The 12614-nt window shown below is 54.8% G+C and overlaps 1 protein-coding gene across 1 annotated transcript in view; it reads left to right on the forward strand.

Moving 5' to 3' along the window:
• Positions 1 to 12614, forward strand: part of SLCO3A1 (solute carrier organic anion transporter family member 3A1) — a 183683-nt gene that overhangs the window by 128709 nt on the left and 42360 nt on the right. Inside the window, 1 exon segment of the mRNA XM_037510033.2 lies at positions 7066 to 7164. Within this exon segment, the coding sequence (XP_037365930.1) occupies positions 7066 to 7164 (99 nt within the window).

Genomic DNA, 12614 nt, shown 5'->3' on the forward strand with positions numbered 1-12614 from the left:
GGGGAAGGCCAGGGCGGGGGGCGGCTGGCTGTGGTGTGGGCACCAGCTCATTCAGAAGCAGCTTCTCCAGGCTCCAAGCGGGAGCATGCGAGGCAGAGGCTGGTCCGAGCGGCGCTGTTCTAGGAGCCAGGACCCCTCACTGCCAGCCCCCCGGGCTGCCTGTCAGGTCTTGCTGGCCCCTGGCGCCCTCCTCGGGGGATACAGAGGTCGGGGTGGGTGTTAACCTTTGGAGGTGGCAGTGGGATGGCGGTGGTGTGGTACTTGGGCCGTGGGGTCTTGTCTCTCCCTCGTAAAGACAGCCCTCCCCGGGCCCCCTCCTTTGAAATCTAGCGCTTTACGGCGCCAGCTTGGGAGACAGGGAGTCAGCTCCAAGGCTGTGTAAGGAGCCGGGGCTGAGGGGCTCCAGTTCCACCATCAGGGGAGGTGACCTGCAGAGTCCGCGGGACTCAGGGTGATCCTCGGGGAGCCGCGGTTCCCCTCCCCACGCCCCGCTCCCTGCCACATGACACCCCAGCCCGTGGAAGCAGGCGCTGTGGGCCACATCGGGCCTCGCTAGTAGCAGGTTGGGTCAGGAGCCCGGGGGTGAGAAAGTCAGCACTCTCACTTCTGTGGCAAATGAGGACTTCTGGAGCAGAAGGGATGGCTGCTTTCTCTGGCAGAAAGGAGGGCGCTCGGTTTGCAGGTTCTGCGTGCCCGATGGCAGCCGTGTCCCGGGATACGGCCCTCCCCTGCTCGCCGGCCCTCAGCGGTGCCAGCCCGGCTCTCAGGCCCGGCAGCCTGGGCTCAGGGCACTTGGGGCAACCCCAGAGCCACCCTGCTTTGTGTGGAGGCTGGAAGCCCAGGGGAACAAGGCTCAGTCTGGTAGTTACCGAGACAGTTTCTCCAGTTCTGCTCTCACGTGGGCAGTGAGGACCAGGACTGCCCAGGTGGGCGTGACCCTGTCCCAGGACCTGTTGGTCCGTCTGCACGTTGGTCCCGTCGTCTTTTGAAAATTGAATGCACCCCCACCCCGCGCCGCCCCCCTACAGCTCCTCTCCCCAACCCCCACCTGGGCTTGGGGAACCTGCCTCTCATTTCTCTGAAGTCTGCGTCTGCCGGGGTGAGTTACCCAGAAAAGCCGCCTCCCGGGATGAGACACAGGGATCAAGCAGTTGGGGTTGACTCCACCCCAGAATCTGGAAAGAGCGGACAGCAGGAGGTGGTTGGGGGTACAGGCCCCCCTTGGCTGCGAGTCCCATGCCTAACCACGGGTGGAGAGCCCCTCAAGCTCCCAGCGTCCACCCGCGATGCTGCCAGGTCAGGTCTGCTGGTTAGTGCTTGTCTGAGTCGGCCCTGATTCCAGCGCGCAGGGAAGCTTGAGCTCCAGGGACCGCTGGCCTTAGAGGCTGCGGGTTCAATGCTGTGGCCTGGGACGGTCCTTGAGGCTTCAGCCTCCTCCTTGGTGTTGGATTTTGTTCATAAACTCAGCAGTGAGGACGATGCTTGCAGTCTCTGATGCAAAGCCCGTAGTGGGTCCCAGGTCCCTCCCCTCCGTGCGGCCCTGGGCACCTGATGAAGGGCAGCGCCTGGGTGCAGGCTGCCTGCTGTGCCTGGGTCTTGCTTGATTCGTGCACGTAGGATGCGGCACGCTCCTTAGGGAAGAGCTTCCAGCCTGCAGATCTCAAGATGGATGAATACATTTGTATAATTTGAGGGCACAGAAGACAAGTCGGGAGATGAGAAAAGCAAAGCTCCGACGCTCTGACACCGAGCGGTCCCCGGACACTCAAGCAAGAGCCAGTCAGCCAGGCCGTTTCCTAGGCCGCTGCTGCCCCCTAGCGGGGAAGAGCCGCATCTGGCCGCGCGTCCTCCAGCGCGACCCTGGGGTGACAGTCACCGAACCCAGCCTGAGCAGACCAGCCATGAGGCCTCCCTGCTTGAACCCATCACCCCCGGAGACACAAAGAGACTTCTAGAAACTTTGCAGGAGCTGCTTCTAATGCTCCTTGTTCTGCGAGGTGGATATTCTTTTTCCCAGACTCAGAGTTGGGAAATGAGACATCCAGGCACGGGAAGGTGTGACCAGGGTCCCAGCTGAGGTCTGGCTGATGGCCAGGTTCTCACCACGGTGTCGCGATGTCCCGTCTGTTCTTTCTCTAAGAGCCCAGGTCCCCAAAGGCTGAGTTCCGACCCAGCTCTACCACGTGTCAGCTGTGTGACCTCGGGACACCTGACAAACCTCTCTGAGCGTCTCTCTCCTTGTCTAGACAAAGAGCGGATAATGCATACCTTACCAAGAGGTCGTGAGAAATTTTGTGTGACCTCGCGTCGAGCTGAGGAGTGTTGCTCAGGGGAGCAGGCTGAGTGGGCTCCCCCTTCCTGAACGTATCCACTTATAATCACGCACAAACAAAAGCATTGATGAAAGTGCTTGCCTTCAGAGAGGCCAAATACGCACCCACGTACCCGCCTAGTGTTATCTTGGCTCTTGAAGTAGCGCCGAGCGCACCCCCAGCACTCTCCGGGCAGATCAGAAGTCAGGCAGTCACCAGGGCCGGTGTCTTCCAGTTGCCGCCCCCCAGGCCAGGGAGGTGGGCAGGGGGCTGGGCATCGGGCACTGTGGTTCCCCGTGTCTGAGTGAGCTTCCTCCTCACACTCTCCCAAAGGCCCCTGAGAAATGCCTGGTCCCTGAAATGCTCATCAGCCCCCCAAATTCGGCTGCAGTGGGGATTCTGTTCTGCGGGAAATATTTTATGTCTCCAGGCTTTCTGTTGCGAGAGCTGCACTGGATTTTTTACTATTTTTACTATTTTTAATATTTAAAATATTAATATAATATTTAATATTAATATAATATTTAATATATTGATTATTAATATTAATGTATTAATTATTATATATTATTTATTATTATATTATATTTTATTATATTAATATATTAATATATTAATATTATTATAGTAATATATTATATATTATATTATATTGTGTTATTATATTATTTATTATATATTATATAAATAATATATATTAATATTATATATTATATTATATTAGTATATTATATATTATTATAATATTATATTATATATTATTATATATTATATATTATATATTATATTAATTTAATTTATTAATCATTAATGTATTAATTATTAATTATTAATATTTAACAATTGATATAATATTAAATATTTAAAATATTTTTAATATTTTAAAATATTTTTAATATTTAATTATTTTTTTTAATTATTCTGAAAAAATTAACCTGTGTGTGGGGCCAGACTGCGAGGGATAGCGGCGTGGACACCAGAATGTCCTCACTGGGTGGCGAAAGCTGGTGACTGGTGCCCTCTCCCTGGAGGTGGTGGTGATGCTGGTAATAATAATAGTAGTCACAAAGTTCGGCACCAGGTAAGAGCCTTGCCATGCATTAGTCACTTCAACCTGGAAACTGAGGCACGAGGAAGTTAAATAGACCCGGCCCACCTGACCAAGGGAGGTGGGGCCGGGATGGGAAGCCAAGTTCCCTCCTGGTGCCTCGTCCCGGGGGAGGGGGCGCCTGCTGTGTGCCTTCTAGCTGGCGCTGAGGGCGAGGCGCTCTTCTGAGACTCGTCCCTTCCTCGTGTCATCGGAAGTGCCACAGGAGGTGGTCAAAGTCAGGGGGTGGCCTCTGAAGGGGCCCTCATATGTCTCTGGTCTCCTGTAGCTCAGGTGCACCCTGTCCAAGGGGTCCCTCGCTCCCCTGGGCAGGTACCTGGCAGCCAGCAGGGGGCAGCACCGGGCTGCCGAAGCGCTTTCTCGCCCGGCCTGGAGGCTTCACAGGTCCACACAGGCAGCTGGATCCGAGTCCCAAACCACCTCTTCCTAGTCTGTTAAGGCAGAACGCTTGAGGTGCCTTTGCTAAACAAAAGCAAAATCACAGCCAGGTGGGATGGGACCAGGAGCGCGAGGAAGCAACCTCACAAGCACCTTTTTGTCGAATCCTTGCCGCTAGAGGTTTGACTTCTTCTCTCTGAGAAGCCGCTTAAAACGTGGCCCACAGAGTCCGACTGAGGGAAAACAGGCTTCACGCAAAAATAAATGTGTCTTACAGCTTTCCCTGGTTCTGGGATTGGGTCTGATCAGGGTTTTTTGGTGCTGGGGCCGGCACTGACTGACTGACTGTGGGAGCGGCCATTTTGAGACACTAGAACTTCTGGAGTCTTCCATATCCCAGAGTAGAAATTCATTGAGGTGGTTTCAGCCCTATCCCTATGATAGCCGATCTATGTTCTGAATCGGGTTTGGGGGGAGCAGGCCCGGAGTCCAAGGACGCCAGGCGGGCTCTTTCTTGGTTCTTGTCTTCAGTGAGGAAAGAGTTCAACATGGAGACCCAAGTTACAGAAAAGCTAGAGACTTATTGATGGGTGGAGTAAGGACAGGGAAGCTCTCTGAGCAGAGAGGGGTCCCGAGTGGGTAGCCGATTGAGGTGACAAGAAGCAGGTACTTATTTATATAGGTCCCGTGGGCAAGGAATGGGGGCTTGGCCATTGGGTGTCTCCATGGTCTCTTGCTGATTGGCTGGGCCCGCAGGGTCTCTGAGGGTATCGAGGCCCCACTGGGTTTTCCCACATTTCCTAGCCCACCTTTCTGAAACCAGCTTTGGTCCATTACTATTGTGCTAATATGTTGATGTTCCTAACGTTTCAAGTCTAATTGAATTGGGGGTGAGGAAGGCCTTCATGGCTGTGATGGTTTCTCAATCAGGCTGATAAATAGACTTGGGGTTTGGTGCAACCTGTTCCTAACTGACTGCCTGACCTGTTTCTTAACTTCCTCCTTCAGTCCCTTCCTCCATCAAACAACATTCCTTCCAAGCCATCTTCAAATGATTGTTTTGGGGTTCTGGCTTCCTGTCTGTAAATAGGGGAGACATGGCTTTCCCCCGCAAGTGTTTAGAACCAGTTGTGCTCCTGCCTGCTCTTCCTCCCTCCGAATCAGTGAACACCAGGAAGGTTAGGATTCTTGAGTGTTTGGTTGAATGCTGAATCCCATTCCTGAGAATTCTGCTTGGTACATATAGCAGGAGGAGCTCAATGATATTTGACTGAATGTGTGAGTGGCTCTGTAATGACGTCACGGGGAGAGTGCAGGATGAGTTAGTCACAGGTGAGTTAAGTTAGTCTCACCTGTGAACAGACCAGAACTAGCCTCACTGAGCTCAGATTCTCTCAGGTCAAATCCACCTCCTCTGTCATTCTTCATGTGCCTCTGTGGGTCTGTAGCCTCCCCCCACACCCCCGGGCTGTCTGCTTGGGTTGGAGATTGAGCCACGTATTGGATGTCATGTAGACGGCCAGCTTCTTGAAGGAAGGGCCACATCATTGCTCTTATTTTCATCCTCAGGACCTGAGAAACTATCAGTGTTCAAGGACTATCTACCAGATTGAAATTCAGTTAAATAGATACAGACTGTAGTTTTAATTTGGGCTCAGTACTTTTCCCAGAATGTTCCAGAAGGCTGGTGTAAAATTGCAGGTTCTTTATCCAGCAGATGCTTCTGCCACGTGCTTAGCACCATCTTCCCAAGTCCCGTGGGGAAGTTTGAGTCCTGAACTCCTATTACAGCAACAGCAGGTAGCAACGCCAAAACATGGGGGAAGCTGCAAAACTGAAATTAATAAATACCTAATTAAATGTTCTCAAAGCATGCCAATATGTCAGCGTTGTTATTTGCTAAATTTAAGCTCCGTAAATATTTCATTACACTTGAAAAGCACTTGTGGCTCTGATTTTTCTCACTTCACAAGAATTCCTGAGTTTGCACAATGAGTGCTGAGAAATCCCAGCCAATCATAAATTAACAAATTACATAAAGCCAAGTCAACGGGAAACCAAAATTGTAGACATTCTTACAAAAATTCTTAAGGCAGAAAAAAATATGTAGTGATCAATATGGATGTATTTTAATATGTTCTGTAAGATGTGGGATGGGGTCCACTATCAGTAAGGCTCACAAATCCGTGGGCCCACAAATGTTTCAAAGCAGCCCACCAGCCACACAGAATTTCTGCATCTGCATAATAGTGCTTCAAGAGTTTCCAAAAATAAGAAATACAAATGTTAGTTGTATGATCAAACATCTCGTCTGGTGGATGCAGGATAATTTCCTTGAACTTTCGTGGTGTGGGTGGGGGCTGAAGCCGAAGACCGTTACAGGTGGCTCAGGTGACCGTTACAGGTGACCGTTACTCACTGCGCTGCATGAGTGTGGCCGTTTATCAGGTCATTTGGCTACTGCAGCTGCTGATTTTTTTTATTATTATTAAAGATTTATTTATTTTTATACAAGAGCTAGGGTACAGGCCAGAGGCCTGTAAAGTAAAAGGAGTAAAAGAAAGAGAAAGAGCAGGGAGCAGAACAGGCAGACTGATGAAATACACTGCTGAGGGGAGCAGCGGGTGAGACAGGAGAGGTCTGCCGCGCCATGTGGGTATCTCCCTGGCCAGCCGGGATCAAACCCGCACTGCAGAGTCTGCAGACAGCTTCACAATGCTGTGTTCAACCCACTGTGCCACCGGGGAGGCCCTGCAGCTGCTGTGTTGAGTGTCGCTTGTCTGGTGCTGCACTGGGCATCTCAGCAGCTCTGTGAACACCTCCTGTTGTGTCTTCGACTGTCTTTGTGAGTTGGACCTGACCTGTAGTTTGGCTGCCACGTGCTCAGTGGCAGGAAGACACCCTCTTGGGGTGTGGCTTATTGTTAGGGGCAGGAGCTCAGCATCCTCAGAGGTGGGACCATGCCATCTTGGGAGCGTTTGTGTTTAGGATGTTAAAACACTTGACATGGCTTCGGGTGAGATACACAGCCTTTTGTGACCCCAGTAACTCTGTTCTCCCACTTTGTTAAATAAGTCCCATTATTGTTCTCTGAAACTGAGTGGTTTTGCAATTGTGCACATGGGTGAAGAACTCAGTGACCGGTAAGCTATTTGGGTACTGTCCTTGGCCAGTTTTTGTGCCCCCTTACTGCCCTGTATCATCTTGACGATTTTGCACATTGAAGGGCCGGTGTTTTTATCTAATCTTTGTTTTATCTTCTTTCAGGAATCCTATTCACGATGCTGGTGTTTGGACCAGCCTGTGGATTTATCCTGGGCTCCTTCTGTACCAAAATCTACGTGGATGCCGTCTTCATCGACACAAGTAAGGAGCATGTCCCAGTTCCTAACCGACACTCAGTCTTTCTTCCCTCACAAAGGAGGATTCAGCCTCTTGATTCTATAAACTTCCCAGTAAACAGTCTGACACATCCACCCCAGGAACTAGCGGCACACCTGGAATTAGGAGGGAGTCTGCATGTGGCCAGGACTCCAGGGAGTCCGCCTTGTCCACCCGGAGTTTATTTTACTCCTCAAATCCGCATTGTCTTCATCTGTAACTTTAAGGGTAACGACCCAGCTGTTGTAAGAATTAAATGAGCAGAAAACGTGGCAGGTGCATGTCAGTGGGTGGTGGTCCGCTAACCTACAGGGACCCCCCCACCTGTTCTGGAAGTGTGCAAAGGGCACAGTTTGAAAATCCTTTGCATGGAACACAGTCGCGGGGACTTTTATAAGGAGACATACTCCCTCCCACCACATTTCAAAAAAATCTTGTGTTCTCAGCAGAAAGAGCCAGTGGGCCCCTGATCCTTAGCCCACCTTAATGAAGCAGTTCCTAATCAAGTGGGCGAGGTCATGCCCTGCCCACAGGTACCCCACGAGGGCTCCCCTGGAGTAGACACCCCACAGAGGGTGTCTTTTGATAACCAAGTGTAGCAGTGACAGCTCACCGCACCTGCTGCATTCTGTAATCTGGAAGCCAGCAGTGGACTCCAGCCTCCAGTCAAGGAGAAGCACTCAGGCCCCAGTACTACCCAGCGGTGCAGGGGAGGCAGCCTGCCCAGGGAGGGTGCCTGCCACGGGAGGGTGCCTGCCACGGGAGGCTGCAACTCCACACATGCCCACAAGAGGGCGCCATGACCCTGCGTGGCTGAGCGAGTGCATCAGCTGTGTCCCTCTCCGGGTTCTCCTCCTCCTGCCTCCCACCCCCATCGCGCCCCAGGATCAATGAAAACTCTGAGTCCCTGGGCTCTCAATCCATCATCTCTCGACAGTGCTAAATTTACTAATTCGCCCCAAAGAAATAATGCGGTTTTAAATCCAATCAAGTCACTTTGCGACTCTCTCCATTAACCCTGCTGATGTATTTACTGGCAGCTAATGACGGGACACGTTTCCAAGGGGACAGGGAAGAAAGAATCAAGCTCAGCCCTTCTCGTTCATTCGTTCAAGCGCTGGGTCTGTCCGGTGGGGCAGGGGCTTCCGCGAGCTCTTGGCTGGCGGGGGTCCTGGTCCTGGTCCTGGCCTGGCCCAGGGGCCCTGTGGGTGAAGAGACGACACAGGACATGAGCCTGCTGCCATCTTGTGTCTGTGGACAAGAGGCAACTTCCGAGGCTGCGGGGAGGCAGGACAGGACTGGCCAAGGGGATGCTTCGTGGAGCAAGGCCTGTGAGCTGCCAGTGCCTCTGACCCAGAAGAACCTCTGGCGTCACTCTCTTCCTTGCATTTTACAAAGGAGGACACTGAGGCTGCAGAGGTGGGATGGGGGGATGCACCCACCGCCGAGAGCGCCAGGGCCCTGAGCACGCGCTCACGCCCTTCCCTCTGGCTCCTCTTGGCGTCTTCCTCTTGGCATCTGCTCAGTGGCTGGTGGCCAGGAGGAGACAGCTGGCTGGAGGGTCCCCTCGGCCTGCCCGGCTCCACCCAGAGGGAGGTCCCACACCCAGTCCAGTCGTCCCTCCTGAGCCTAGAAGGCCCTCGAAGCCTCCCCCACCTAAGTCAGGTCGGGGCCCTTCCCAGTCGCGGGCATGTGGCGGGCAGCAAGCCGCCCCGGGGCGCTGACCGCAGCCCGGAAGGACAGTGCCTCTGAGGCCAGCGACGCCCGTGTCCGTCTTTGTTTGCGGCCTCGGGGAGGGCTGAGCCGCTCTGGCCAGGGGAGGGGGAAGAGCGCGCCGGGTCTGCGGGCCAGCCCGCCCCGGGAGTCTCGTCTCCAGCAAGTTTTGCTTTTTCTAATCGGGCACTGAAACTCGCTCGGCCCGTGTGGGGACTGGGGTGTGTTGGGTTGGGGGTCACTGTCTCCTCTCCTCCCCCTCACCGTGCCCGTCCAGCTTGGGCTCAAGCCCTGGCCGTGTGCAGCTCCGCTGAGCCGGGCGGGCCCCGGAGGAGTCGTGAGAAAGGGGGGCGAGGTGGACGCACAGGGAGGCCGTAGTCCAGGGGCAGGTGGGGGAGAAGGAGTCTCCCCGCTGTGGCCAGCCACGCTGAGGAGGGGTTGATGGAGAGAGACCCCGGGGAGGCCAACGGCAGCCCGTGAGTGGACGGAGCTGGGCGTGTTGGAACAGGCCAGCTGTGGGGTGGAAAGAGCCTGGTAGGGTGCCCCCCGGAGGCTGCCCTGGCTCCACTTAGTCTAGGACTCTGCTGCTGCCACCGTCCTCGGGGCTTGGCCCAGCGCAGCCCCCTTCCCTCAAGGAGCACAGGCGCGACCTTGCAGAAGCCAGGAGGAGCCAAGTGCCCCCAGAATGTAATTTTCAGAGAATCTTTGGGTTGAGAGCAGGACTCAGGGGAAAGGACTTGCTGGCAGAGCATGCCTGGCAGCCCTGGATTGCCCGCTGGGTGCAGCTGCTGGTGGACGCCTGTGGGGCCTCAGAACATTCCCCTAGATGCGTGTAGGACAGGCGAGTTGGGGTCCTGAACCCCATCGCTGCTAGAATCCCAGCCACATCCCCTCCCAGCCATCTGGGGACGTTCTCCTCCTGGGTGTGACCAGAGTGAATCAGGCAAAGCACCAATGGGCACGCCCGGAGCATCAGAAGGAGCCGTGTGGCGTTGCCCAGCAGCCAGCGGGTCTCACGGGACTCAGGCCCCAGGCCTGTCTACCCCAGTGGGCTGCTTGCTTCCTGGAGGCCTCCCCAGGACTCCATCCATGAGCGCCCCCTCCCGGGGACAAAGGCCTGGCAGAGATGACCGCACCTCACCAGACTCGCCCCAGGGCTCATGGTGTTTGCGGCTGGAATTGGACGCGTCCATCTGTTTGCCTCACAGAAAAGGTCAACAAGCCCAGAGCCCCCGGGCTGGGAATCCCAGGGCTGCTGCCCCTGCCCGGTTCCTTCCTTCCTCGGATTGATTAGCCCAGGGCTGGGGTCCCAAAAGTGCATGCGGCCTCCCTGCTCCCCGCCCCAGTTTCTAATTAGGTCTGTCACTTAATGATACTCTTGGAAGCATCGAGTCCCACAGCAAAAGTTTCACAAAATAGGTTAGACAAATAGGTAAATGGACTGGGGGGTAAAAAGAACAACTGTCCAGAGAGCTGTGCCGTCACGTCCACGTTGCGGTGGCCCAGAAGCGAGAGGGAACTGTCCCCAATTTGCTTCTGTCCTTCTCACAGTCTCAGCTGTCCCCTGGGCGGGTAGCTGGTTCTTAACAGGTTTAACCCTGTTCCTGGTGATTTTTGCTGGAGGGAAGGGTCTGAGAAAGGGCAGGAAATGACCTTCAGCCAGAGGAGCGGGCAGCTGCCCAAAGCTTGCTCAGTTTACCCAACAGACACAGAACCAGCCCAGCTGTTAGTGCCGGGAGAGGGAGGCTAAAAAATGGATTTCCTAAAAAGAAACACATCCTGGGCCTGCAGAGGCTCTGCCCAGGCCCACACAGCGCCTGCCTGGAGGCTGCAAGCTTTCCTCTAGATGCCCTGGCATTAGTGCCCTTTGTCCACGCCTGGCCCCCTTCCAGTGTCCCCCTCAGTGAGCCAGGGGCAGGCCAGTGACTGGGGCCATCACTAGTCTGTTTGGAGACCCCAGATGTGTCGACGAGCTTGCGTTTTCCAGCGCCACACCCTTGGAGAAAACACACACCTTCGTGTCGCTGTGCTCAGCCCTCCGGGTAATAACAGGCATTAAGACAAACCAGAACCGTTGTCCTGGGCAATGACCCTGTTTTCCCCACGAGGGCTCGCTCACTGCCTCTCCTGTCCTCTTGTGCTCTCGGTGGAAGGCACCTGTTTTGCAAATGATGCAGCTAAAGGTTCCTTACCCAGTGTCACCGGCTAGTGAGGAGCAGAGCCTGGGATTCAAGCCCAGGCCTCATGCATGTCCACACGGATGCACAGGCCCTCTGGTGCCCTGCTTTCTGCAGCTGGGCCTTGCACAGTCCTGAGACGGAAACCACCGCTGTTCTGAGGCCAATTCACTGCTGCCCGGGAGACTCGGTCATCTAGGGCCTGCTGCGCCCAGCACAAGAATTCCCACCCAGGACCCTCCAGGGAGCCCCCAAGTCCAGATCATCTAGAAGGGCCATGCTGGGGGAGAGTGCAATGCATGGCCTGGAGTTCTGGAGGCCTGTGCCCTCCCCACTTGTGAGCTCGGGCCAGGCGCCTGGCCTTTCCCAGTCTCCCCTGCAGCAGCTTTGCGAATAGGGATGATGAGAGACTTGCACCTTTAGGGCTATGGGACGGGGCAGCTGGATGGCCAGAGCGCAGAGGATGGATGCCAAATGCCAGTTGCTGCTAACAGCAACGTGAGCTCCAGGGTCTCGCGGAGATGCTGGCGTACCTGTCCGGCCAGTGGTCATTTCTCCTGCCGAGCCTGTGCACCCACCTAGCCAGGCCTGCAGCCTGTTCATCTTAGCCCTCAGGTCCCACCCCAGGTCTCCAAGAACTAGCCCTTGGGGCTCCAGCAGCATGGAACACCACAAGAGGCAGCTGCTCAGACCTTGCCTGCAAGGGCTGCTGGCCCAAGCAAGTGGGGAGCAGATTGCCTCCCTCTGGCTTCCCCGCAGTTCCGTCTTCACGTGTCCGCTGGTGAATCTCAGGAGCTGCAGGCACCGAGCTGCAGGGGGATTCCATCAAGCATCTAAGTTGGCTGCAAAGCTCCCTAAGAAAAGACTGGCCCCAAACCCAAGCCCCCCGAGCAGGTTGAGTGTGTCTGTCCACCGGTCATTTGGAAATAGCCCCTCCCGTCATTGTGGGGAGGTGGGGGTATGTGGCCGAGCAAATGCTGGACTCTGTCCTGAGCAGGTCCCGTGCGGCTCATTTGCGCTCCCAACAGCTCTGAGGTGAGTGCCCGTGGTCAGCCGGGCCGTGCAGGTCTATTGGCTGAGGCACAGAGAGTCCAAGCCACTAGCCTGAGGCCACACAGCGAGCAGACGGCAGAATTTCCACCCAGCTGCCCCAGCTCCCGCCTGTGCGGCCCCTAACCGTCTGTGAACCCAACTAAAGACCGGGAGTGGGGGGTTGAATGGGCTCTCACATCACCTGCTTTGGGGGAGATGAGGCCGGAGTAAACCTAACAAACGATCGGGCCTGAACAATAAATGCTTGTGCTCCTCCTGTTTTTGTTAACGCACCTTGGCAGCTTTGCCTCGCCAGTCATCTCTGGCCTAAGCCCCAGGGCGCCCGGCTCCTCGCTGTTTTTGTTTAGAGAGATGCAAGCGGGGCAGACAAGAAAATGGAGGCAGAGAAGCCATCAAGGCTGGGGGAAGCAGGAGCACTGAGGGGGTGCAGCTCCCCTCTCTGGGCAGCTGCCCGGACACGGTCTCCCCTCCCGGTCCTCGCCTGCTCACGGT

The sequence above is a fragment of the Talpa occidentalis genome, unplaced genomic scaffold (genome assembly GCF_014898055.3).
Source record: "Talpa occidentalis isolate TD23 unplaced genomic scaffold, MPIMG_talOcc4v2.1 talOcc4.14, whole genome shotgun sequence".
NCBI classification, from domain to species: Eukaryota; Metazoa; Chordata; class Mammalia; order Eulipotyphla; family Talpidae; genus Talpa; species Talpa occidentalis.